Below are 26,161 nucleotides of genomic sequence, written 5' to 3'. Positions count from 1 at the left end.
TGCATAAAAAGAAGTCTCCTGGAAGCACAGTCTTGGGGGGGAAAAAAAGTAGGTTTTATTTACAGATGAGGCCACAGGTTACAAAATTAAAACCAAGCAGCAGTTCTTAAATTAGCTTTATACTTAGTTACCAGCCTTAGTCCATTCTGGTCAATGAGCATTGTGGTAGGCAACACTTGGTGAGACAGAGATGGACAGTCTTTGCCAAACAAGGCAATTTGGTATTTTTACTGAACTTCTGAAACATCTCATTTGTGGATTGCTCCACATAGGCATGGAAGCCTAGCATGGCCACACATGGATCCAACAGGATTTCCTGAGAAATGGTTATAGTTTATTCTATTTTACTTTATGTTTGACATCTCTGTATGTCTTCGGATTAGGCTGAATTTGCCTGTTGGATCTGGAATGTACCATTTTTCCCATATGTCTATGTATGAAGCAGTTCTTCCCCATGGCTTAAAGTGTCCATTCCAATGGAGTAACTTGGCAGCCTTTACAAACTGGGGCGAATACCGTTTTCCAGCACTGGAACCTTACAGTTGAGAGAAAGAACAATGTGATTGTACCACTCATTAGGCAGCCATACTAAGCTACCAAAAATTTAAGATAACTACACATTTTTCATCTCAGGACAGGCCTGTCTTTACATACTAATTGCTGATTTTACTTGTACTTACCAAGGTGCCGGACATTCCACATGGGGTCAATTGTGGAGTGCTGTTGATAAAATACAATAAGCAGAGGAGGTGTTGTAATGCTGCCAGCCAGTGTTCTGTAGAGTCCCTCTCTTGGTGGAGCAGACAACAAATGTTAGTGAACAATACTGACCAAATCCTGTTAGTTGAAATCCAAGAGTTTGAAAATTCCAGTTACTTACTCTACATTGAGTTTCATCCATTTTTCCAGCTGGTTAGTTATATTCTGTCTCTTCCATTCTGTCAGATTTGCAACAAAAACTCCAGGATTAAAGGAACATGTGCTGGCTTTCATGGAAAGCTTCCGAATTCTTTCCTTTCTATAGTCAAGATAGCCAATGTAATTGTACTGAAAACACAAACAGGAACAAAAATAGTTTCTAGCTAGCAAAAATAAGCTGGCTAAAAATTGGCTTCTTGGGTTTTTACTAACAAAAGTGACTTTTAGGACTGGCTTCACAAAACAGATGTTCAAGAATTAGGTTGTTGTGTTTATAAATGAAACAACAGGAAAACGAGTTTGGAGGGGAAATAATTATGAAATAAGTGATATATCAGAAATGAGTTCCCTAAATTTGCCATTCCTTCACATTAAAGTTGTATACCTGGTTCCCTGCTCCACGGATGAGAACTTTAGTGGAAGTTGAATCACAGTCATCTGAAAATGCAGCAGCGTGTCCTGGCTTCAGTGGTGTATTGTACAGGGCAAGAATATCACCTGAAATGGATATGGTTAAGACATTCCGCAGTCCCTTAAGATTCCCTGTTCCTCCCATCTTTAATACCTTGCACAATCACATCATCATCCATGTATATGGCCTTCTTTGCACTGGGCACCAGGATTGGCAAGTAGAATCTTGCAAAGATTAACTAGAAAAGGAAAGGAACATTGACATAGGATCTAGTGGCTATACTTTTATTTACATAGAAGCTACAAAGACATCTGAGACCTTGCATAACTAAAGGAATCTTAGCACCCTCTGGATTTGGTCCCCAGGGACTGACTTGTACTATACCCACAGTATTCTAAAATAATGCCCACGTACTAACAGATACAGGGAACTCACTGGTTTCATAGATTCCCCCTGGTCAGGATCCTCCTTTATTTTCCCTTCCAAAAGTTTAGTGTCAAAATTCACAATTTTGTACTTGATGCTTTTCAGAGAACCACTGTTGAGCCAGGACCTGATTTTAAAAAAAGGGGGTGAGGGCTGCATTTCAGCTTTAAATAGTCATATTTCCAAGCCATACATAACCTTATCCTTTTCTAATGAGGGCATACACTATGCTTTAAAATTCAGTAGTAACAAACGTGTTTCCATGTTCCTTCCTTGGTTTTTTATCTGAAATGTAGGTATTGCTACCATAATTGGCTGTCAACTAAGACTCTGTAGCCACCAACACATGGATGACTCAATTTTGGGGAGCGTAGGTTATGGCACTGCCCAGGCTACATATGTATCCAGTATTTCAAGCCACCTGCCTCAATCTACCAAGTACTGGAATTACAAATGTGCACTACCATGCCTGGCCAGAGATTCAATTCTTTGTTATTTTTTGTTTGTTTTTTTTTTTTTGGTCCGGTCGTGGGGCCTGAACTCTGGGCCTGGGTGCTGTCCCTCAGCTCTTCAGCTCAAGGCTAGCGCTCTACCACTTGAGCCACAGCGCCACTTCGGGCTTTTTTCTTTTTTTGCTTATGTGGTGCCTTTGGCATACAAGGCAAGCGCTCTACCACTGAGCCACCTTCCCAGCCCCCAGAGATTCAATTCTTAACTTTCCAAATACCCTGGGGAAAAAAAAAGTCAAAGAGTAGTGGTAGTGGTAGATACCAGTGGCTGGATCCTGTAATGAGGAGACCAAGACAGTACTGAAGTACCATTTCCCACCCCCAAAAGAAAAAAGCTGGGCATGGGAATCTCATACAAGAATCCAGCAAGTGCAAGAAAATTATATTCCTGAAAGAAGTGCTAGAGTGCTAGCCTTGAGTGAAAAAGCTTAGGAACAGGGCCTAGGCCCTGAGTTCAAGCCTGTGAACCCCCACCCCCAAAAAAGTAAAAATCATAGTCCAAACATGGGACAAGGTTTTAAAAAAGACCCTGTCAAAAAATAATCAGTGCAAAAAAAAGGAGTTGTGGTTCAAGAGTGCCTGCCTAGCAAGTACAAGATCTTGAGTTCAAATTCAGTACTTGCCCCCAAATTGCAATGGTAGTGAAAGGTAACAGGCTAGCAAGTAGTCTGTTACCTATATAATGAATTAATTCACCATGACAACCCTAAGTAATTCGTGCTTCACTGAAGTCTGAAGCTCTGTTAAGAACCTGAAGAAGTAAACACATTTCTTGTCATCTATTTTAAGTAAGCATTTGGGGAACATTTAGTGTCATTTCTATGGTGTATTTTAATGCAGTATGGTTCTACATCTTCCAAGGGTTCTGAAGTCACAGTAGCTTTCATAAACTAAACATGAGCCATGGAGATAGCCATATGATAGTTCATGTTTCAGAACACAGGTAAATGTTAAGCAGTTTCTTGTAATAAACTTTAATTTTCACAAATGAGAGTCCATTGTGTTTGCATTAACTATAAGTAAAATGTTAAGACTTACAAGCAATTACTATGAGGTAGGTGTGTTTTTGTTAGTACTGGGTAGAACAGAGGCTGTGCAAAGCACTCTACCATGTTAACACACTTCTAGTCTTTTCTTTTGGTGCCAGTACCAAAGCATGAATACTCTCACTTGGGTTTAAGTAGCATTTGTTGTTTTATAGATAGGTTCCAGGCCAGCTTTGGCTGGTCCTTCTGCTTGTGATTTCCCCATGTTGCTAGGGAATAACCCAGATGTGCTTCCCCTGAAAGCTCATGCCCACCATTTTGCCTCAGCTGACCTTCAACTATAGTCCCCTGATCTCTGCCTCCCAAGTGGCTAGCTAGAATTACAGGCTTAAGCCATCTTGCCCAACTAAGTATTCTATCTAATTTCTCTTTCATTTGCCACAACCTCTAAATTGAGTATTTTTACTCTAATTGCGGAGGAAAAATGGGCTACAAGGTTCCCCTAATCAATACACTCTAAGACTTGGATCAGTATTTGCTTGCAACCTCACCACATTAGCATGAAACCATCAGTCTTATTGCTGAAACAGCAACTCAGTAGTAATAGGAATAGTGATAATTTGTTTACTTCTTGGCATAAGTTCTTTACAGTATTCCTGTTTATACAGTCATGTGGAAAAATGTCCCATGCATCTTACATTGTCATAACCTCAATTATGTAAACACGTATACTCTAAGACAGTTCATGAATTGGCAGCTGGCCTACTCTAGAGCATCCATTAGAAGCTGAATCATGCAATGAAAACTCACCGCAGATGGTCTGCTGTGTTGTTTAGGGTAACAATGTAGAAAATCACATTGGAGTGAGTGTTGTGCTGAACACTGTTTATGGCTGCAATGGCCCCTCCAAGCCTGTCTTCAGATGCAGCAATGACCACAGGAATCTCCTCTCCTCTCCTATCTACCAGATGTCGAGGAGCATTGGGGACAAAGGCAATAGGCTGAAGCCCCAGAATTCCTGAATCTGAAAAGAGCATACAAAAGCAGGCACTAGGATAAAACAATCTCGTGGGGTTTTTTTGTTTGTTTGTTTTTTGTTTTTGGGTTTTTTTTTTGCAGTAAGAGGTTTTGAACTTTAGCACTTGATAGCTGGTGTACTACTCTTTGAGCCAGTTTTTGCTGGGCTCATAGAATGAGTTTAGGGTGCTTTTCTGCCTGAGCTGACCATGAATCTTGATCCACTAGATCTCAGACTCCTAAGTAGCTAGAGTGAAACACATAAGCCACTGGGCACCTGGTTCTCATGAGCTTTGGACAGACATGGAAAGAGGAATGGTGAAGATTATGGTGACAATTTAACTTATTAAATTTCAGTATCTAGACCAGCCTCAAATTATGTTTTTCTAGTCAAGCTTTTGGAAAAGTGGAAGGATTTAAAAAAGGCATGTAACACTTTGATACAGCATTAGAAAAGTTAACAGAACCTTTCTAAAATATATTGTGGCCATTTGTATGAAGAATCATAAATAAGTACATGGTCTTTGACCTAATCATCACGTCGTTATTTCTTTTAAGGACAATATTGGAAGCATCAAATGGGTTAAGAGCATGGCTTAAGCAGTAGAGGGCTTGCTATATTTGTAAACATAGAAATATTTATTTTTAAACCTAAGTAGACATGAAATTAATAGAAGTTTCTGGATTAGACGAGAGCAGGGCCAGGTATGATAGTGTGTATATGTAATACTGGCTACAAGGGAGGCAGAGATGGGCAAAAAATAAAAGTTAAACAGCAAGACCTTATTGCAAAAAAAACAAGCCAGGAGTATAATCACAGCTGTGCAAGAATAGCTGTCTGACGCTGGCCCTAAGCAAACATAAAAAATAAGGAAATAGGTCTGGGAGAGTGTCAAGTGGGAGACTGCTTGCCTAGCAATAAGTTCAAACCACATTTTGAAAAAGTGCATGAGCACATCTGAAAAAATTTGCTCGGTAACCTTTTTATTGTCCTGGTAACTGGGGCATCAACTCAGGGCCTGGGTGCTGTCTCTTAAGCATTTTAGCTGAAGGATAGTGCTCTACCACTTGAGCCACAGCTCCACTTTGGGTGCTTAATTGGAGATAAAGAGTATCATGGAACTTTCCTGCCCAGGCTGGGTCAAACTTCAATCCTCAAATCTCAACTTCTTGAGTAGCTAGGATTATAGGCAAAAGCCACACTTCCTTCTTTATTTACAATTGTTTATAACCTTCCTTCCGGTATGATTCTCAGACTTTTTAATTATATGTAGCATATTCATACATACTGTGCATTCTGCATTATATGGTAGGGAGTCATGTGTATATTATATATAATATTGTATGTTTTAAAAAGCATGGGAGTTATTATACCATAAGTTAATTTCCTTGGACACAAGAGATCTTATTGGTACTAAAATCACGTATGAAGAGTTTTTACTATCATATATACTTATGATATACTTATGCAAAATCATAAGGAAAAACATGTCATTATAATTTAGTATAGTCTCAACTATACAGGAAAAAAAATATGTACATAAAGAAAGAGACTGGAGGTACCAGGCTAAATTTTTTATAATGGTTATCTTGAGTCAATTAAGTTATTCACTCTATTATTGAATACAACCAGTGTGTCAGCAATCATTCTTGGGCAAGGGGGATAAAGCAGTGAACAAAGTACCCGCATTACTACTTCCACCAGAAGCATGTAAGTTTTTTAAAAAAATTTTTGGTTTTTTGCCAGTCTGGGACTTGACCTTAGGGCCTGGGCACTGTCCCTAAGCTGTTTTTGCTCAAGGCTAGTGCTCTACCACTTGAGCCACAATGCCACTTCTGGCTTTTTCTATGGTACTGAGGAATCACACCCAGGGCTTCATTCATGCTAGACAAACAGTCTACCACTAAGCTTACATTCCCAGCCCAAAAGCATGCATTTTTAATTATGAAACAAGCTATCAGAGCTGGAGCTGAAGCTCAGTGGTATAGTACATGCTTAGTATAAACAAGAGCCTGCAATTTAATCCCCAGCACCAAAAACAAAGCAAAACAAAACAAGCATTCTACCAGCACTAAAAGAAAGTTAGGGAAAGTTACTATTCTTTTCTTGCTTTGGTCAACTGTGGTAATTAGCAATTCAAAAATGCTCTTGGGCTTTTTGTTATTTGAGGCAAGGACTCCCTGTGTAGCCCAGGCTGAAACTTCCTCCTGCATCAGCCTCCTGAGTGCTGAGATTACAGGCATGTTCCCCCATACTTGGCTTCAAAATGATCTTGACAGGCTGGGTGCTGGTAGCTTATGCTTGTATACCTAGCTACTCAGAAGACTGAGATCTGAGGACTGCAGTTCAAAGCCAGCCCAGGCAGGAAAGTTTGTGAGACTCTTCTCTCCAATAAACCAACAGAAAACCGGAAGTGATGCTGTTGCTCAAGTGGTAGAGCGCTAGCCTTGAGCTGAAGAGCTGAGGGACAGCCCACAGGCCAAGCTCCACAACCAGCAAAAAAAAAAAAAAAAGATTTTGATAAATACCCAGATGCCTCAAACATTTCTCAATATTAAGGTGGGGCAGTATGAACAACTAAAGCAACTTGCAGTACAATTATACAATAAATAATTTAAACAGCTGATAAGCCTTTATGATTTCTGTAGTATTACTACTGTCCTGATGTGATTGCTCAAGTTAAAGTAAAGTTGCAGTTGAAGGAAAGTAGCTAGACTTAACACTAGTGACAGAGCACGTGGTCCTGTCCTTGAGCTTGTGCTCAAGGCTAGTACTCTACCACTTTTGAGCTACAGCTGCTTCTGGTTTTCTGCTGGTTAACTGGAGATAAGACTCACAGACTTGGGCTGGGAAGGTGGCTCAGTGGTAGAGCGTTTGCCTTGCGTGCATGAGGCCCTGAGTTCGATTCCTGAGCACCACATAAGCAAAAAAGAAAAAAGCCAGGAGTGGCGCTGTGGCTCAACTGGTGGAGCGCTAGCCTTGAGCTGAACAGCTGAGGGACAGCACCCAGGCCCAGAGTTCAGGCCCCACGACCATACCCCAAAAAAATAAAAAAGACAGACTTTCCTGCCCATCTTCTGAAGCCCAGCCTGCTGAGCAAGTTCTGTAATGTTCTTGATTTGGTGGAAAGGAATATTTTGTCAGCTCAAATCCTTAGCTAGTGACTATATTGTACAAGGCATCCAAGAATAGAAAAAGTACCCATGCCTTTGAATCTTCTATAGCACTTCTAAGGCCTAGAAACAAGGTTTTGTTGTGGTGGTGGTTGTTTTTAACATAGAGATGTGAGTTAATATATGGGACACAAGGAACCCCAAGTTCTCAACAGTTTATAAGGCATTAATAAGGTACCTGTACCTGAAACCTCATTCCTTAGCAGACTGCTCAGGCTGAGGAAGTTATGATGCAAAACCAGTAAGAAGAGAACAACAGCCAAGATCAAGATGACGATGTTTACTGAAACAGATGAGAAAAACCTAAATTACATCTCCTTGCCTTTGATTAATATAAAACCAACATTGAGAGATAGAACAAACATACCTTTACGGAACGACATCTTTTTCTTCTGTCTTATATAAATATTAGTTATTAATCCTGTAAAACAAAAGAATGGTCATCAAAATGCCTACACACTTATTCACATAGGAACAAAGTACATTATTCTTCCAGAAACTTGTTTGAACTAGTAAGTTTACAAGAATCCAATTTTTAGGTCTGAAAATTTTATGATATTCCTAAGAACTTGGAAAATAACTTCCAAATACCTTGGGAAAATACATAGCCTTAGCTATGACACCACATGAAAAGCAAAAGAAACACTATTAGGGGAAAAAGCCTGGAGTTTTTAATTTCGGAATAAATTTTTACTCAAGATTCTTACTTCAATTTAGGCATGGCCTGGTGCCGGTAGTTCATGATACTCAGAAGGCTGTGATTTAAGGACTGGGGTTCAAAGCTAGTCCAGGCAGGAAACTCCATGAGACTCTTATCTCCAGTTAACCACCAAAAAGCTATAGTGGAGCTGTGGCTCAAGTGGTAGAGCCCTAGCCTTGAGCAAAAAAAAAAAAAATCTCAGGGACAGTGCCTAGACCTTAAGTTAGAACACAAAAGACACAGATGTCTATGACAAAGTAATGTGAAGGTAAAAGTGTTACTTTCAAAAAATTTAAAACTGCTTTTTAACTGTATTTTTTTTTTTTTTGTCTTTTCTTTTTTGGTACTGGGGACCGAACCCAGGACGTTGCACTTGCTAGGCAAGCGCTTTGCCACTGAGCTACATCCCAGCCCTAAAACTGCTTTTTAAAAAAACGGAATTTTTTCTGACCTTCCTCTCTTGACTGTCCATCTTGTAAGAAGGTTGTATTTAACCAGGTATGAAGATGCACACCTGTAATCCCATCTCTTAGGAGATGGAAGGGGAAGGTTCTAGACCAACATAGGCTATATGGCAAGAAGATATGATAATACCATAGTAGTATTATCATGCCTGTCATCCTAGATAAACAGAAATCATAAATAGGAGGATCTTAGGCCAGGCCAGGTGGGACATAAATGCAAAATACTATTTGAAAACTAAAGCCAAAAGGGCTGAGAATGTGGTTCTAGTATTGCCAAAGGCGTGTAAAGTGTGGGTGTGTTGAGTACACGAGCGAAAGTATGCCTAAAGAACAATTTAAAACATTTCTTTCCAGAGAAATACATATTCAAGTATAACAATGAACTTTATCTCTAAAGCATACACATTATATACCCTATAACATGTGTCTCTCATTGTGAGCTCTTACCTACAGAAGCTAGCAGATTGAGAGTAACTCAGATAAAATTCTAACATCTGTTTTTAGACAACTTCCACCAAGACTTGATAAAACAATTTCATTCCAATAAATCCCAGTTACATACTAGTACAAAGCTGGTTCACTTTTAGTGGCAGATAAAAGAACAAATATGCATTGAGAGACACATGAATTTGTGCTATTCCAGTTAGGAGGGGAACCACCCCAAACCCTACACCCAATTCTAGCACTTAAATAGGTGAGCAAAGCAGAAACCACTAGCGTTTAGAACCCTTTTCCACAGTGGAGTATGCACTCACTTTCAAAAGAAATCTGCCAACTAGGATCCCGTGGCTCACGCCTGTAATCCTAGTTACCCAGGAAGCTGAGATCAGAGGTTTATTGTTAGAAGCAGCATGGGCAAGAAAATCTGTGAAACTCTAATCTCCAATTAACAACCAGAAAGCCTAAGTGGGGGTGTGGTTCAAATGGTAAGAGTGCTAGCCTTGAGCAAGAAAGCTCAGGGACAGAGCCCAGACTCTGAGTTCAAGCGGCAGGCCTAACACACACACCTCTCCTTTTCTTTAAATTTTATAGTTGAAATAACTTACTTCTTTTTTTTTTTTTTTTGTCGGTCGTGGGGCTTGAACTCTGGGCCTGGGCGCTGTCCCTCAGCGCTTCAGCTCAAGGAGAGCGCTCTACCACTTGAGCTACAGCGCCACTCCCGGTTTTCTGGTGGCTTATTGGAGATAGGAGTCTCACGGTCTTTCTTGCCTGGGCTGGCTTTGAACCGCGATCCTCAGATCTCAGCCTCCTGAGTAGCTAGGATTACAGGCGTGAGCCACCAGCGCCCGGCTAATAACTTACTTCTTTACACCAACTGACATCCCACGAAATGCACTTGAAGAGGGCTGGAATACACCTGCTTATACATACAACAGAGAAACACTTCAAATGCATAATACAAGGGAAGAAGGAAGGAGACAGCATAAACTCTAGCCCTTCCCTGCACTGGCTCCTTTGAGACCAGAAAAGCAACAAAAGGTTCTGCATATTACTGGAGGCATGAGTAGTGACAGCCACTCTACAACACAAACTTGACCCGTCCCTCACGCGGAGCTGCATCTCCCAGAGCACCAGGCCTCCAATTTCCCCAGAGGCTAATCCAGCCGTGGCAGATTTTGGGGAGTGACGTGGCCGTCTCCTTTTGAGTGCTCTAGGCAAGAGCCGTCTCTGGGTCACAGCCGGATCCACCGGCTGACACTACGTGCCAGGAGAACTGGCAGGCAGAGTGAACGCAGGCAGCAACCACAGGCCTCCCCGCGCGAAGGGATGGACCCTATAGATGGCAGAGGGCAGAGAGCAAGGGCTGGATTCTCCGAGGACGTTCACAGGTCATGGCCACTCCGCCTACCTCACATGTCCGAGAGGACCTAAGCTTTTGAGATCAGTCAAACACCAGCCTTGTAACGGGCTAAGGCAACCAGTCTCCATTGGGAGGCCCAACCTGGGTTTGTGATCAGATAAGCTGGCTGACAGGGCGGTGGGCCAAGCTTGGGACCCCCGCTGGGGACCCAGCTTTCCCCAAGCGGTGTGAGATGCGACCGAGCCTTTTCTTGCAAAGATGCGGCTCGGGGATCTACTAATTCTAACTACGGCCTCTACTACGCTCAGGGGGAATGGAGAGGTGACGTTATGGGGGTCCCGCCAGGCTGTCACATGGGGTAAAGGCCAGGTCCGACAAGCCAGCCCCCTCCCCCCTAGTCACGGCCGCCCTTACCTTCCCTGAGAAGAGGAGGAGCCGCCACTGCCCGCGCCCCGGCCCGCCCCGCCAGCTCAGCGCCCGCGCCGCAGGTCCCAGGCCCCAGCCCTCCGCAAGGCCGCCCGCGTCCCCAGCACTCGGAGCCAAGCTCGCTCACCTGCTCGCCCAGGACCTCCGCGGCAGCCGCCCAGTGCCACAACCACAGCCCCCAGCCCGACGGTGTGGCTCTAGCAGCGAGAGCGAGGTGCCCAGCAGGCGCCGCGGGGCAGCCTCGCCGCCGGGGTCCTCGCTGAGAAAACGCCGTCGCCATGGAGACGCAGCGCGCGTAGGCAGCCGTTAGGCCGCGAAAGCGTGGCTTAGAACAATTTATCGGACCGGAGCCTCGGCTCGTGGCCCCAGTTCCCCTGACGGCGAACCATTCACGGGTGCGCGATGCCGCGGCTCGACCACCTCCACAGCCCTCGCGGGCTGGACGCCGGGCTACCACCAGGTGCGAAAGCGCACGTCGCCTAGCGATGGCGCAGGGCGAGGCCAGGGGTTATCCCCGCCCTTCTGATACATCCGCTTCCGGGGCCGCGGCAGTCGCACGTAGGGATTTGTCCGGCCCGCCAGGCGACTCTGGGTGTCCGATTCGGACCGCTGCAGCTCGTCACTGCTGCTCGCCCTCGCCTCGCTGCCCGCCTTCGGAGCTAACCATGCTGGAACATCTCAGCGCGCTCCCCACACAGATGGTGAGGGTCTGGCCTGGGGTCCTCGTCCGCCACACGGACCCGGTGGCCTCGAGCCTCCTCCGCGCGCGGCCCCCAACCCCTGGGCTCCCGTCCACCCTCCTCTCCAGGCGCCCGCGCGCTGTCAGGATGCTGACAGGCCCATAGGAGCCCGGGATCTGATTGCTTACTGGGCAGGGGCCGGGGGAGATGCGTTTTTGCTGCCATGTGAGTCCTGTTCCGAAACTGCAACCCTTCGGAGCGGAACCAAATCTCTCTCACATCTCCCCCCCCCCCCCCCCACTTCTAGGATTACAAAGGACAAAAGCTAGCTGAACAGATGTTTCAAGGAATTATTCTTTTTTCTGCAGTAAGTATTGGTTTTACATTTGAGTCTTTTTTTTTTCCTCCCTAGTTGGACTGTATTTTCATATATTCTGTTTGTCTCTAGATAGTTGGATTTATCTATGGGTACGTGGCCGAACAGTTCGGGTGGACAGTCTATATAGTTATGGCCGGATTTGCTTTTTCGTGTTTGGTAAGAAATTTGTGGGTGCTTGGGTGAGCAGGAACGTTAAGCTTTCAGAATTGGGTTGCTCTGATTGGACTTAGCAGTGAGAACCACAGTGAACTCTATTTTTCCTGTCAGCGTTTCTCTTTAATATCACTGGGACAATGGCATGTTAAATAGTGTCAGATGTGGTGAGCTGCGAAGAACCTTACCGCTTATTTTCTTCTGCAGTGAGATCAAAGCTAGTATGAATTAATTTCTCATGGTGCTCACCATTGCCTCTCGCCCTTCTCTTAAGTCTCAAAGCCCTATGTGTAAACACTAAGGCTTGTTTCATTTACATGACCGTATTTTCTGTGGGTCTTGTTTTGTTGACGTTAGCATTGAAGTAATTTTAAAAACATATATGATTAAAAGAAGGGGAAAATGCAGACAAGAATCCAATGTTCTACAGAATGAAGAGTGGGCTGGGGAGGTGGCACAGTAGTAAAGTGCTTGCCTTGCATGCATGAGGCCCTGGGTTCGATTCCTCAGTACTACATAAGCAGAAAAAGCCGGAAGTGGCATTGGGGTTCAAGTGGTAGAGCCCATGCCTTGAGCTGAAGAGCTGAGGGACAGGGCCCAGGCCCAAAGTTCAGGCCCATGACCGACCAAAAAAAAAAAAAAGGAGGGGGGGAGTGGGTGAGAATGTTTAAAAGGGTGACATTAATCTAGATATTGAATACATAATCTGCTTTGTTAAATGGCAACTCCTTTGTACCACTACTTAAAAAAAAAGCAGGCACTGGTGACTCAAGTCTGTAATTCTTAGCTACTCAGGAGGCTGAAATCTGAGATCTATCGTTCATAGCTAGCCTTGGCAGTAAAGTCTGTGAGACTTCCCTCCAATTAACCAACAGAAAACCTGAAGTGGAGCTGTGGCTCAAGTGGTAGAGTGCTACCCTTCAGCACAAAAGCTCAGGGACAGTGCCCTGAGTTCAAGCCCCACAGCTGGCACACACATACACACACAAAAAATTTTAAATGCATAATGATTTTATAATCGATATAACAGATGCACTTTTTCTGTTTTGGTCTAGCTGACACTTCCTCCATGGCCCATCTATCGACGACATCCCCTCAAATGGCTACCTGTTCAAGACTCAGGAACAGAAGACAAGAAAACAGGGGATAGAAAAATTAAGAGGCATGCTAAGAATAATTGATTGGGGTTTTCATGACTCAACACCCACTTTTCGTTTTCTCTGAGATGAGCTAAATTGCTATCATAACCAAATAATGAGCTTAAAACTCCCTATGCTCATAAACACAATTGCATATTGATTTAGTTTTCTTTATATTTCAAAGACAGAAATAACTCAGTTGTGTTTGACTTATATTTTAGACCAACTCCTCATAATCTTATGAAATGGAAAACAAAAACAAGTATGCAATGTTTCTTCCAGGTATAAATAATAAATGCCTCATAAATGACAGCACAATTTTTTCATGTTTTTTGAATCTTACTATGTAACTTGGGCTGGCCATGGACTCACTTTCCTCAGCTCCTCAGTGCTGGGACTATAGGCATATACTTGGCTTGCTAGTGCAATTTAACTAGGTTTTATAATTCATTATGAATCATTAAGTTATTTTAGACTTTTCTAATTAAAATTCAGTGCAAGTCTATACCTAAAGGGTCTCTTTGAATAGTCTGTAAGACTTAGTAAAAGACAAGAGCTTGTGATTCTGGAAATGTAAGCACCATTTTTACTGTTGTCACTGTAACTTCACGTGGAAGTATGTTGGTATAGGTGTGGCAGTACTACTTAAGCCATGTCTCCAGCCTGTTCCTGGTACATTTTTAACTACATCAAACACCTTTTAAAAAAATTGTATGAATGTAAACTTGTGACACAACAATTTTTCCAGAGCAAAAGGGAACATTTTTTTGTGTTTGTGTGCCAGTCCTGGTACTTGAATTTAGGGCCTAGGCACTGTCCCTTAACTTTCCTGCTCAAGGCTAACACTCTACTACTTGAGCCACAGCTCCACTTCTTTTGGTTTTTTGATGGTTAATTGGAGATAAGAATCTCACAGACTTTCCTGCCCAGATCTCAGTCTCCTGAGCAGCCAAGGATTATAGCCATGAGCCACTGGTGCCTGCCTTGGAATTTTATTTTTATTGTTTTGAGACAGTCTCACTCTGCAGCTCAGGCTGGCCTTGCACTTATAATTTTTTGCTTCACTTTCCCGAGTGCTGAAATTACAGAAACGCACCACCACACCTAGCTAGTTGGAGGATTACAAGTAATGTTATATTTCTCAGTAGTGGGATGCAGAGCTACCAGACTGTGAGCTTGTTAAGAGAAGGTAGCATGTCCAAGTGTATTCTTTTACTTTTACTATGATAAGTTATACAGGCCTCTAGACATTCACACAGTGAGACTGAAGAAGGAGGATATTATTCTTAGAATCAAAAAGGCTCAATAGCTATGTACATATGAGCACATAAAATGATGTTTATCAAAATTAACTCCAAGAAATGGAAATAAGAGGTTTTTATTTTGCGTTTTGGTTTTTTTCCCTCCCTTGTTACTGTTTTGTTTTCTGTACCTTTGTCTTGTATATAAATTTATCTGGGGGAGGGTAAGAAGGAATACAAAAATAGACAAAGGGTGAACAAATCCAGTAGTGATACTCACTAGACACTATTATTGAAAATGAACTTGCACAACTTGTGGGGGGAATTGGGAGGGGAAAAGCTGGGAAAAAATGAGGAAAGAAGTGACGTTGTTCAAAAAGCAATGTACTCATTACCTGACTTATATAACTGTAATTCTCTGTACATCATCAAAAAAGAAAGAAAGCAAAGACATTAGCATAGCAAAACTTAGGAAAGAATCTTTTAAAGATTGAGAAATTAAGTAACCAAACTAAGACTCATTGATAATGAATGTGACTAAAAAGTTAGAAGTTCCCAGATGTAGTTAAAAATCAAGTTGCCTCTGTTCTCAAGATGAAATTGAAAGGCTGAAAAGAGAAGCAATGATACATCTATGATTCAGACACTGTTGGATCATACCTAAAATCTTTGCTACTTAGGAGACTAGCGTCTGGATTAAGGTTTGAGGCCATCTCTGGTAAGAAAAGCCCATAGGATTGGGCTGGGAATGTGGTTTACTGGTAGCGTACTTGTCTAGCATGCATGAAGCTCTGGGTTCAGTTCCTCAGTAGCACATAAATAGAAAAGGCTAGAAGTGGTGCTGTGGCTCAAGTGGTAGATTGCTAGCCTTGAGCAAAAGAAGTTCAGGGACAGTGCCCAGGCCTTGAGTTCAAGCCCTAGGACTGGCACACACACAAAAGTCCATAGGATTTGAGACTGCATCTCCACAATAATCAGAAGAGTGCCTGTCAAGCAAGCTGACTGAGTGTTAAGGCTCTGAGTTCAAATCCCAGTAGTGCCAAAAAATTGTGAATTGTAGAAGACAGTTACATATGAGTTTGGCAAAATTTCAGTCTTGGTAGACCAACTTTTTAACCCTTTTTCTTTGCATAATTCCTCATTCCTGGAATGTCTTTTAGCAGGTATAAAAATTTTGTTGAGATCTCTACCTACTGTTACTATAAAAAAAATTCCAGGGATTGGAGGTGTGGCTCAGATGGTAGAGCACTAACCAATAAGCATCAGATACCAAGTCTGGGCCTAGTCTCAGATGAAAAATAAATATTCTGACCATCTGTTGAAATGAAGTATAATGCCTATCACTTAAGTCTGCTGAGTTTCATAACGTATCTCATTAACAGTAGGTTACGGGCTGGGAAGGTGGCTCAGTGGTAGAGCGCTTGCCTTGCATGCATGAGGCCCTGGGTTCGATTCCTCAGCACCACATAAGCAAAAAGAAAAAAGAAGTGGCACTGTGGCTGAAGTGGTAGAGTGCTAGCCTTGAGCTGAAGAGCTGAGGGACAGCATGCAGGCCCACAGTTCAGGTCCCACAACCAGACCAAAAAACAAAACAAAAAAACAGTAGCTTACCTGTTAATTGTCAATTAGAACATCTGCTCTATGGAAAAAAGATCTTGGCTTTGTTCAAGAGACTCCATCTTAACCCGGACATGGTGATGCCAGGAAGCACAGTGGCATGGCACAACTTGTACTCTGTTATCCCGTGACAGAGGGAAGCATAAGTAGGAGGGTCACAGCCCAGGTATACAGAAAGAGCCTACCTTGGAGACAATGCAACAACAACAACAACAAAGGGATGGGGGCTGGAGTGTCATTTTGGCTCTGATGGTAGATCATCTGCCTAACAAGTGTGTAATAAGGTCCCAAGTTCAATCTACAGTACTAGAGGGGGAAAAAGTTAAGATAAAAATGAAGAGCCGCAAGAGAGTAGATTGAAAACTGAGTCAATGTTTAAACAAAAACACAGCATGGATATTTAAGTCTAAGAAAATAATTATTAAAAAATGTAATTAAAATTATCCAGAAAGATGCAGATTTCCAAAACATAGACCAGCCATTTGTCAAAGATTTTTCCCCAACTGGCACTGGAGCTTGATAGTTTTACAAATGAGTTCTAATAAGCTCTTCAATGTAAAAGGTCTCAGAAACTAGACTGTGCACTGTAAGAGCAAGGAAGTGTTGTTTTATTCACTGCTATATCAGCTCCTGGCAAAGCACCTAGCACATAATAAAAACAACTGACTAAAAGAAAATTTCATTAGAGTATTTTTGTGTGTGTGTAAATTTTGAAGAAAGTATTTTTATAAGAAACTAAGAACATCTGGAGTATTTATTTCTAGAGTCATTTAAATACAAAGTGAAAATTTACTGGCTAGGTCTTGTATTTTACTTTATAAAAACTATTTCCTGTGTAGGCAGTATTTCTTATCAAACAAATGATGTGATATACAGCCATACATAGAAAGGAAACTATTTTGATGTACATGAAGACGTATTTCAGCAGACAAACATTACATGTGCTCAATATAAGTAAAGGACCTGGACTTTACTCACAAATTGCTTAATTGAAAAAGGAGTGTTTAAGAGACTTCTTGCTGGTAGAAATATAAATCTAATAAAACTAATATATGAAAACATGATTTACAAAGTATTTTAATACTTTAGATCCAATTCTCATATACCTAAATGGGATTCATAGTAAGTAAAATATTAACAGTTCATCATTATGTAAAAAGAAAACCAGTTTCTCAAATACTACATAGAACTTCATATTCTTTAAATCTATTCCCAGAATAGTAAATTGACAATATACATATATATATCTCAACTACTCTGTGTGTGCAATATATATATAACATATATATGTGTGTGTGTATATATATGTATATGTATATGTATATATTGCACACACAGTACTTCCTAACAATAGCAGATATTATCACTGGCCATGTCACTTGTTTCTACTGTTGTATTATTACTATAATAAAATAACTGAAACCAATGCTTTCTGGCACTGTTTTCAAGCTAATTAGTACCTTAAAAAAATAAAGTTAAAATATAAAATTGGTTTCGGCTCAGTAAACAGTAACCAAACAAATGTAACATTTTTTCCTCATAAAAAGAGTATGAAAATCAAAAGCTTTTTTTTTACTGTCTTTGAACTTGCTTTATATTACTTTGTTCTTTTCCATAAGAAAATCCCAAAGAGATATAAAAGAATGGTGAATGCTACCTAAACTGTAATAGTTTGCTTTTTAAGACAAAACCTTTGAGAATAGCTTTAGTTCTAGCAGATTGTAACAAAATTCTCAAAAATTCATGTTTTCTTCAAAAAATTTCAACTGACGAGCTTTTGCACTGTAAGTGGTATACTTTTCACCCATGTGCTCCTGTAAACGTACCTATTTGGAAAAGATAAAAAGAAAATCAGTATTTATAATCCTAGAAGAAAGTCTTTCCTAAGTATGATACCAAAAGTGGGTCCATATGAGAAAAAGTTATATTTACGTAAAAAGTTAAAACTTGGAGATTTTTTTTTTAAAAACCATGAAAATAAAAGAGCAAAGAATAACCGGGGAAAATATTTACATTCATGCCAAAGGATTAGTAGCACTAATGTATAAGGAGTGTTAGGTCTGCCCAGGAAAAATGACCCCTTCCCTTGGTTTTCTCCTAGTGTACCCTGTAAGTCCCTGCCCAGCATATGTAACCCAGGCAACTGGCATGCTTGGGGCAGTGGGAGGTCCCCAAGGCTCTGAGGTCATTTCCCCATCCTCTGAGCACACCTCCACATCTGTTGTGGCCACACCCATCCCCCCATCTTCCCCCACCTTCCCCTATATAGTCTCTCTCTTCCCTTCATTAGCTCTCTTGCTCCTCATGCCTCCACCTTGCACAGGCTGATAGTTTGGTTTTTCTCTCTCTTTCCTAATATACTCTCTTCTGCCTGAACTGCATGGGAGTTTCCTTTTGACAACCCTTACAAGGAGTTCTTACAGTATAAAATAACCCCAACCATATTAGAATAGTAGAACTAATGAAATAAAATATCACATAGATAATCTGTCAAATTCATTTATATATTTATGTCGATGTAAATCCTATACATTTTAAAACAACTCAAATTACCAATTAGCACTCAATACATGAATCAATCTGACTAGTAATAAGTACTGTGTGACATCTTACGGTTATCTGTTTCAAGAAACACTTGAAGTGAAAATAACAATGTGTTAAGGATATCCTGAAACTCCTGATAGAGTTTACTGATGACACCATACCATTCTGGTGGTACTTTAGTTGAAAATGTGTAACCTAGCTGGGTGTCTAGCTCATGCCCGTGTCCTAGCTACTCAGGCAGTTAAGAGCTGAGGATCGTGGTACAACACCAGGTAGAAAAGTCTTTGAGAGGGACTAGGGAATGTGGCTTAGTGGTAGAGTGCTTGCCTAGCATGCATGAAGCCTGGGGTTCAATTCCTCAGTACCAGCATTTAAAAAAAAAAAAAAGAAAAGAAAAAGCCAGAAGTGGCACTTTGGCTCAGGTAGTAGAGTGCTATCCTTGTACAAAAAAGAAGCTCAGGGGCTGGGAAGGTGGTAGAGCGCTTGCCTTGCATGCATGAGGCCCTGGGTTCGATTCCTCAGCACCACATAAGCAGAAAAAAAAAAGCCGGAAGTGGTGCTATGGCTCAAGTACTAGCGTGCTAGCCTTGAGCTGAAGAGCTGAGGGACAGCGCCCAGGCCCAGAGTTCAGGCCCCACAACCGGACCCAAAAAAAAAAAAAAAAGAAGCTCAGGGACAGTGCCCAGGCTCTGAGTTCAAGCCTCAGGACTGGGCAAATAAAGTCTGTGAGACTTTTTATCTCCAGTTAACCAACCACTCGAAAACAAAAAAGCCAGAAGTGGAGGTGTGGCTTAAGTGGGAGAGTACCAGCCTTGAGCAGTGAGTGCCTAGCCCCTAAGTTTAACCCTTAGGACTGGCAAAACACACACACACACAACATGCACATACATGCACACCTAGAACTAAAGCCAAGTGCTAGTGACTCACACCTGTAATTCTAGCTGCTCAGGAGTTTGAGGCCTGATGGACTGAGACCAACCCTAGTCAGAAAAGTTTTCTCCAATTAATCAGCAAAATGACTTGCAGGTGTGGCTCAAGTGGTAGAGCATCAGATATAATCAAGAAAGTCAAGTGGAAGCTAAGTGACAGTGGTCAAGCCTGGAATTCAAGCCCCAGTACCAACACAAACACACATAGAAGAAAAAAGAAAAGAAAAAACACACTAAGTGATCGTACAAGGCTAAGTTCAAGCCCCAGTATCAGCACAAAAAAGTAACTAGTGTTAAAGGGGTAGGAGGCCTGGCTAAAGTAGAAAGACTTGCTTAACAAGTGCAAAGCCCAGAGTTCAAACTCCAGTACCACCAAAAACCATTTTAAAATTTAAAAAATACAATAGCTGAATTATACTCACCAACTAACAATTTTAGTAGTTCAAAGAATACTATTTTAAAAGTGAAAAGACATCCTCCCATTCCCCAAACTTAGAGGATATTTACAAAGCATCTATTTGGTAAGCAACCTGTATCTAGACAATACAAAGAAATTTCACAACTAAATAGGCAACAAATAGCCTAAGTTTAAAACAGGCAAAAGACATTATACCAAAGATAATATGCAAATGGCTACAAGTGTATGAGAAAGTGATTATCATCATCAATGAAATACAAATCAAATCAATTTAACAAAAGATTCTAACTATACTCAACTAGATAAGTATTGTCAAGGGTATGGAAAACTCATCAGCTCTTATCTTACAGCTAGTAGGAATGTAAAATGGTGCAGATACACTAAGAAACAGTCTGGAAAATCCCTCAAAAATTTAAAGAGAGTTTTTACATGATCCAGTAATTTCATTCCTAGGTATTCATCCAAGGAAACTGAAACCATGCAAAAGCTTCATATGAAAGCTGGGCTAGAGGTATAGCTTAAGCAGTATCACACCAGCCAAGTGAGTGGGAAGCTCTAAATTGAAATCCCAATACTGGTATTTTTTAAAAAATGGAGAAAAATTTAAGTTGATGTTGGTGGCTCTTATACCTGTAATTCTAGCTACTTAGGATATGTGGAGGATCTCCATTCAAAGCCAGCTCAAGCAGAAAAGCCCAAGAGACTCTCATTTCCAATAAGCAAAAACAAACAAACAGAGCTGAAAGTATGGCTAAAATTATAGTGCCAGTGAACCAGACTAAGCTAGCATGATGCCTTGAGTTCAAACCCCAGTACTACCAAAAATAAATCTTCCACATGAATTTTCATAATAGCCAAAAAGTAGACCATAAGCTGATAAACAAAACCCTACAATAAAATATTATTTAACTGTATAAAGGAATTAGACATGGATGCATTTTAAAAACATTATGCTGGGCTAGGAAGGTGGCTGAGTGGTAGAGCGCTTGCCTTGCATGCATGAGGCCCTGGGTTCGATTCCTCAGCACCACATAAGCAAAAAAGAAAAAAAAGCTGGAAGTGGCACTGTGGCTCAAGTGGTAGAGTGCTAGCCTTGAGCTGAAGAACTGAGGGACAGCACCTAGGCCCAGAGTTCAGGCCCCACAACCGAACCCCCCCCCCCCAAAAAAAAAACATTATGCTAAGTGAAATGAGCAAAACACAAAAGGCAACATTTTTGTATGCTTCTATTTATATAAATTGTCCAAAATAGACAAATTTATACAGAAAACTATTTGTGGTTACTTAGGGATGGGGGACTTGGGAGATAATGGAGGAAGACTACTAATGGATATAGGGTTTCTGTGAGGATAATATTCAGGCACTGATTATGGTTATAATTGTATAATTGTGAACATGTTTTATAAAACCAAGTGTTGCCAGGCACTTGTGGTTCATGCCTGTAATCCTAGCTATTTAGGAGGCTGAGATCTGGGGAGCATGGTTGGAATCCAGCCCAGGCAGAGAAGTTTATGAGATTCTTATCTCTAATAAACTACTCAAAAAATGCCAGAAGTGGCATTGTGGCTCAAGTGGTAGAGCACTAGCCTTGAGCACAAAGAGGCTCAGCATCCAGTTGACAACAGTTCAAGGCTAGGACAGGCAAAAAAAAACACACACCAAAAACTAAGTATTAAATGTACAGTTAAAATGGACAAGTTGTATAGTACATGAAATATATTTCAAAAAGTTGCTAAAAATTTCTATAACCCGAGTATTTTAACACAGCTAATGAGATACTCACCTCTCTCTGTAATTCATCTTCCTCTTCCAAAAGATCATACACTTGTTCTAAAAGCTGAACTCCCAAGGCCTGGATTACATCAGCTCTCAAGATTTCAATTATTCTTCTGATCCTTTCAGAACTTGGCAAGATAGCTAAAAAGCAGTAACAAGGGCTGGGAATGTGGCTTAGTGGTAGAGTGCTTTCCCATATATATATGGGAAATTAAATCCTTCACCACTATAGGCAAGAACACCACAATTATTTTGTTTTGTTTTTATTAAGACAAAAATAAGATATAAATATGTAAATGTATTTACATTTATGGAGATTGTATATTTATATAAGATATATATATATATATATATATATATATATATCTCCTGGCAACTGAAACCAGGGCTTCCTTAAACATGCTAGGCAAGCACTTTACCACTGAGTTATACTGACAGCCTACTATACACAAACACACACATATTATCACTATGAAGACAAAGTTGGCCTAAAATACACATGCTCCTCCTGTCTCAGTCTCTTGAGTGCTAAGATTCCAGGAGTATATCACAATGCCCAGCTGATATTGATTTACTTACAGTTGTCTTTAAATGTTAATTTTCATGTGACTTTTAGGAATACATCTGCTACATAAAGTAAGATATACCTTTTATGCAGATACCCAAATGAAGTTGTAAAAGCCAAAACTATAGTATTAGTTCCTCTAATAAACACAGTTCCTAGACTGCTATGAAAGAATAACCTGATCACCTGAAGGCAGCTCTTTAAATTGGAGTTCCTCTGCTGCTTCTGCAACTTTCCCATGAAGTACCAGCGTATCACGATACTTCCGATGAAGTTTGAATTCTGGAACTGGATTTGGTACCAAGATATCTTCACAGCTGTCTTTAGAATCCAGTTTAAGGGTCTGAGTCATCAGCTGTACCAAGTCACTCATTTCATTTGTATGACTTTTCCTGCAAGGGGGAAAAATTCACCTTGTTATTTATTGGCTTCATGAAAATTTTCTTTTCTTCTTCCTCCTTTTCCCTTTCCCCTTCCCCCTTCTTCTGGCTTCAATTCAGGGTATTGCACTTGCTTGGCCTGTCTGTCAGCTTGCATGGCTGGCACTCTACTACCTGAACTATGTCTCCAGCCCTGTTGTTTGTTTGGCTTTTATTTAATTTTGTTTTGTTTTGGAACTGGGACTTGGAATTCACAGCCTTGAGCTCTTGCTGTGCTCTACCACTTGAGCCATACTTCTAGTTCTGACACTTTTGGCTGGTTAACTGGGAATAAGAATCTCTTGGATTTGTCTGCCCCGGATTGGCTTCAAACCTCAAATCCCAGATCTCAGCCTCTTGGGTAGCTAGGATTGTAAGCATGAGCACTGGCACACAGCTTATGAGAATTTTTCATTACAATTTAGATGCATCTGGGCACCAGTAGTTCATGTCTATAATCCTAGCCATTCAAGAGGCTGAGATGTGAGGATCTGGGTCAAAGCCAGCCTAGGCAGGAAAGTCTTTGAGACTGCTATCTCCGATTAACTACTAAAAAGCTGGAAATGGAGCTGTGCCTCAAGTGGTAGAGCACTAACCTTGAGCACAAAAGCTCAGGGATAGCATCCAGCCCCTATGTTCAAGACCCATAAATAGTTCTCTCTCTCTCTCTCTCTCTCTCTCTCTCTCTCTCTCTCTCTCTCAGAGTTAGTGCAAAATGACCTTTAGGTAGTTCTGCTTCCAAATGCTATGTAAGCCTATAGACTGACCCTCTCCTAAATAATCTCTTCACAAAACCAACTATGTAAAGGCAACAGAGAATGAATAAAATCTGCTGGCAAAGTCTGGAAGAGAGACCACAGGTAGTTCAAAGTACAGGATGAAACCTAGCCTTTTTGAATTCCAAAATCAAGGAACAACATCCAAGGCAACCAATGCCTGTAGAAAACAAGGGAGGGTTCTTGGAAAGGAGAAGGACCCAAAGCAACATCCCCCAAATCTATATATATATTCTGCTCAACCAAACTATACATAAATATAAACCTCAAGAAGGAAGTATTTAAGGAAACAGAAATGACAGCCTTCAATGAGATAAAATTCACAAGGTCTGACATCCAATCAAAAAAAGTTGGAAGCCAGGAATGCAAAGAAGGAAAGCACTACATATTTGTAAAGAGAAAACAACAACAGTTAATAGAAATGACAGAAGTGATTGAATTAGTAGATGAGACATTAAAGTGTTACTATAATTATACAAAATCATGGTAGAGAAAAACATGAACATTCTAGAGAGACATGCAAGACATAAATCAAATTTTCCCAGATAAAAATTACAATGTCTTAAATATATGGGATAGAATTAACAAACTAAACACTGCAGAAGAAAAATTGCTGGCTGGAGGCATGGTTAAAGTGGTCAAGCACTTGCCTAGTATGCACAAAACCGTATAGCCTGTGCAGAAAGAAAAGAAAGAAGGAAAGAGAAAAGAAAAGAAAGATATAGTGAACTGAAGATACAGTAAGAGAATATATGAAAACAAATGAGCAAAGAATTGATGAGCTTTTGAATGTTAAGCAGTCTAATCTACATGTGAGTACATAGAATCCCAACAGGCAAGAGGAGGGACTGCCAAGGTGGCTCAGTGGTAGAGTGCTTGCCTCGCATGCATGAAATGTGAGATCAATTCCTCAGCACCACATAAGCAGAAAAGGCTGGAAGTGGCACTATGGCTCTAGTGGTAGAGCGAGCGCTAGCATTGAGCTCAAGAGCTGAGGGACAGTGCCCACGGCCAACCAAAAAGAAAAGAAAAGAAATAATGGCTAAAACTTTTCCAAATATGATGAAAACTATAAACTTATAGATCTAAGAAGAATTCTGAATAATAGATTGCATCTTTACAGCATTTTTTTAAAAATTTAACATAAAAACCACCTTTGTTTAAAAAAATTAGACTGCACTTACAGAAAAGATATTTTCAGCTTTAGCATGTACCACAAACTACAATGTTATCAATGAGACTACTACAATTCAGAATGCTACTATAAATGCATATTTAGGATCGATTCAAACAGAAATAGCTCCTGACAGGAGATAGAAAAGTACTTACCCTTCCCTGGAATCCCCATCTGACTTATCTGTTGAACTTGTAGAAGAACTTAACTCATCCTCAGACAGACAATGAATCAGTTTTCTTTCCTATTAATGTTTGGAAAAAATAAAATCACCTGTGATAACATAACCAGAATATAACCCAAGAACAGTGTTAGAGGCAATGGCTGGACACAATGTGCTCCTACTGCAATTTAATAGGAGAAACTAACTAACACAAAAATCGAAGTTACTTTTTCCAAATGATGTCTACAGTTCACTCATGATGTTCCTAAATAAAGTCTAAGGAACACCAAGGTGAGGTTTTACAAGGTCCTGATGAGTCAATCATGAAGAAATTTCCTTTCCAGAGGAAAGTGAGTTATTAGTTCTAATGTATCAACTTCTAAACAGAAACCTTTTTACAAAAAGAATATTGCAGTTTACAGAATTTTATCTACATCAAAGCAATGTATTTCCTGTATTTTCTGTTTTAAAAGATTACCTGTGCCAGGTACCTGTAATCCTAGCTACTCAGGAGGCTGAGATCTGAGGATTACAGTTTAAAATCCAGCCAAGCAGAAAAGTCCGTGAAACTTTAATCTCTAATAAAGTACTCAAAAAAGGCCAAAAGTGGTTCTGTGGCTCAAGTAGAAGAGTGCTACTAGCCTTGAGCACAAAGAGGATCAGGGACAGCACCCAGGCCCTGAGTTCAAGCCGTAGGACCAGCAAACGAAAAAAAAAAAATACTTGATATAATTAATACAAAATGTATAATTTGCCGGGCACTGGTGGCTCACACCTGTAATCCTAGCTACTCAGGAGGCTGAGATCTGAGGATCATGGTTCAAAGCCAGCCCAGGCTGGCTTTCCTAGTCCATGAGATTCTTATCTCCAATTAACCACCAGAAAACTAGAAGTGGTGCTGTGGCTCAAGTAGTAGAGCACTCACTTTGAGCTGAAGAGCTGAAAGACAGCACCCTGACTTCAAGACCCATGACAGAAAAAAAAAAAAGCATAACTTTGGGAAATGGAGGTGGAAGCCTCAATTAGTGAAATAACTAAGTGATACTGTTAAAGGAATAATATCTTCATTATTTTCAAATGGCAAGAAAAATGAGTGTCAGGTGTATTATGGAGGTTAACCCAGGTTTGGAAACCTTGCAATTACCCATTTAGCCCCTAGATGGCATTCCTATATCATTCACAGGAAAGAAGGTGAACTAATTTGACACAAAGAGAAAACTTATTAACGATGATTAGCAAGTGAGATTGAAGTCTGGACACGTAGATGAGTATACTAGCAACATAGTAGAATACACAATGTGTGTCCTAGTAGAAACTCGAAGAAAGTCTTGTTTTAACAATCAGATTTTTCTTTT

The 26,161-nt window shown here is 40.8% G+C and overlaps 3 protein-coding genes across 6 annotated transcripts in view; 1 reads left to right on the top strand and 2 right to left on the bottom strand.

Moving 5' to 3' along the window:
- Positions 1 to 37: 37 nt before the first annotated feature.
- On the bottom strand, positions 38 to 11,048 carry Glt8d1 (glycosyltransferase 8 domain containing 1). Of its 3 annotated transcripts, none has more exons than XM_042679727.1 (10): positions 10,961 to 11,048; positions 7,810 to 7,863; positions 7,627 to 7,725; positions 4,062 to 4,275; positions 1,766 to 1,883; positions 1,484 to 1,568; positions 1,304 to 1,416; positions 881 to 1,047; positions 681 to 790; positions 38 to 535 (listed from the first exon to the last, which is right to left on the bottom strand). In XM_042679727.1, the coding sequence occupies exons 2-10, from the start codon at positions 7,823 to 7,825 to the stop codon at positions 345 to 347; spliced, it is 1,113 nt and encodes a 370-aa protein (XP_042535661.1). In that variant the 5' UTR covers positions 7,826 to 7,863; positions 10,961 to 11,048; the 3' UTR covers positions 38 to 344. The 3 variants fall into 3 exon arrangements, with proteins under 3 accessions (XP_042535661.1, XP_042535660.1, XP_042535662.1); XM_042679726.1 differs by lacking the exon at positions 10,961 to 11,048 and adding an exon at positions 10,822 to 10,840; XM_042679728.1 differs by lacking the exon at positions 10,961 to 11,048 and adding an exon at positions 9,909 to 9,958.
- A 91-nt stretch (positions 11,049 to 11,139) lies between these two features.
- On the top strand, positions 11,140 to 13,496 carry Spcs1 (signal peptidase complex subunit 1). The gene is made up of 4 exons (XM_042679730.1): positions 11,140 to 11,534; positions 11,821 to 11,880; positions 11,962 to 12,048; positions 13,101 to 13,496. Exons 1-4 carry the CDS (start codon positions 11,319 to 11,321, stop codon positions 13,224 to 13,226), a joined length of 489 nt encoding a protein of 162 aa, XP_042535664.1. The 5' UTR covers positions 11,140 to 11,318; the 3' UTR covers positions 13,227 to 13,496.
- A 3,131-nt stretch (positions 13,497 to 16,627) lies between these two features.
- The window catches only part of Nek4 (NIMA related kinase 4), a 31,216-nt gene continuing 21,682 nt past the window's right edge, over positions 16,628 to 26,161 (bottom strand). For both annotated transcript variants that reach the window (XM_042680169.1, XM_042680170.1), the window contains 4 exons: positions 24,799 to 24,887; positions 22,461 to 22,666; positions 21,717 to 21,850; positions 16,628 to 17,868 (listed from right to left, as the gene is read on the bottom strand). In XM_042680169.1, the coding sequence (XP_042536103.1) occupies positions 17,776 to 17,868; positions 21,717 to 21,850; positions 22,461 to 22,666; positions 24,799 to 24,887 (522 nt within the window). In that variant the 3' untranslated portion in view covers positions 16,628 to 17,775. The remainder of the gene's footprint in view (positions 17,869 to 21,716; positions 21,851 to 22,460; positions 22,667 to 24,798; positions 24,888 to 26,161) is intronic.

Source organism: Dipodomys spectabilis, unplaced genomic scaffold, assembly GCF_019054845.1.
Source record: "Dipodomys spectabilis isolate Male_0828 unplaced genomic scaffold, ASM1905484v1 ptg000054l, whole genome shotgun sequence".
NCBI lineage: Eukaryota > Metazoa > Chordata > Mammalia > Rodentia > Heteromyidae > Dipodomys > Dipodomys spectabilis.
Note: the sequence above shows the minus strand (reverse complement) of the source record. Positions and strands in the feature narration are given on the sequence as shown.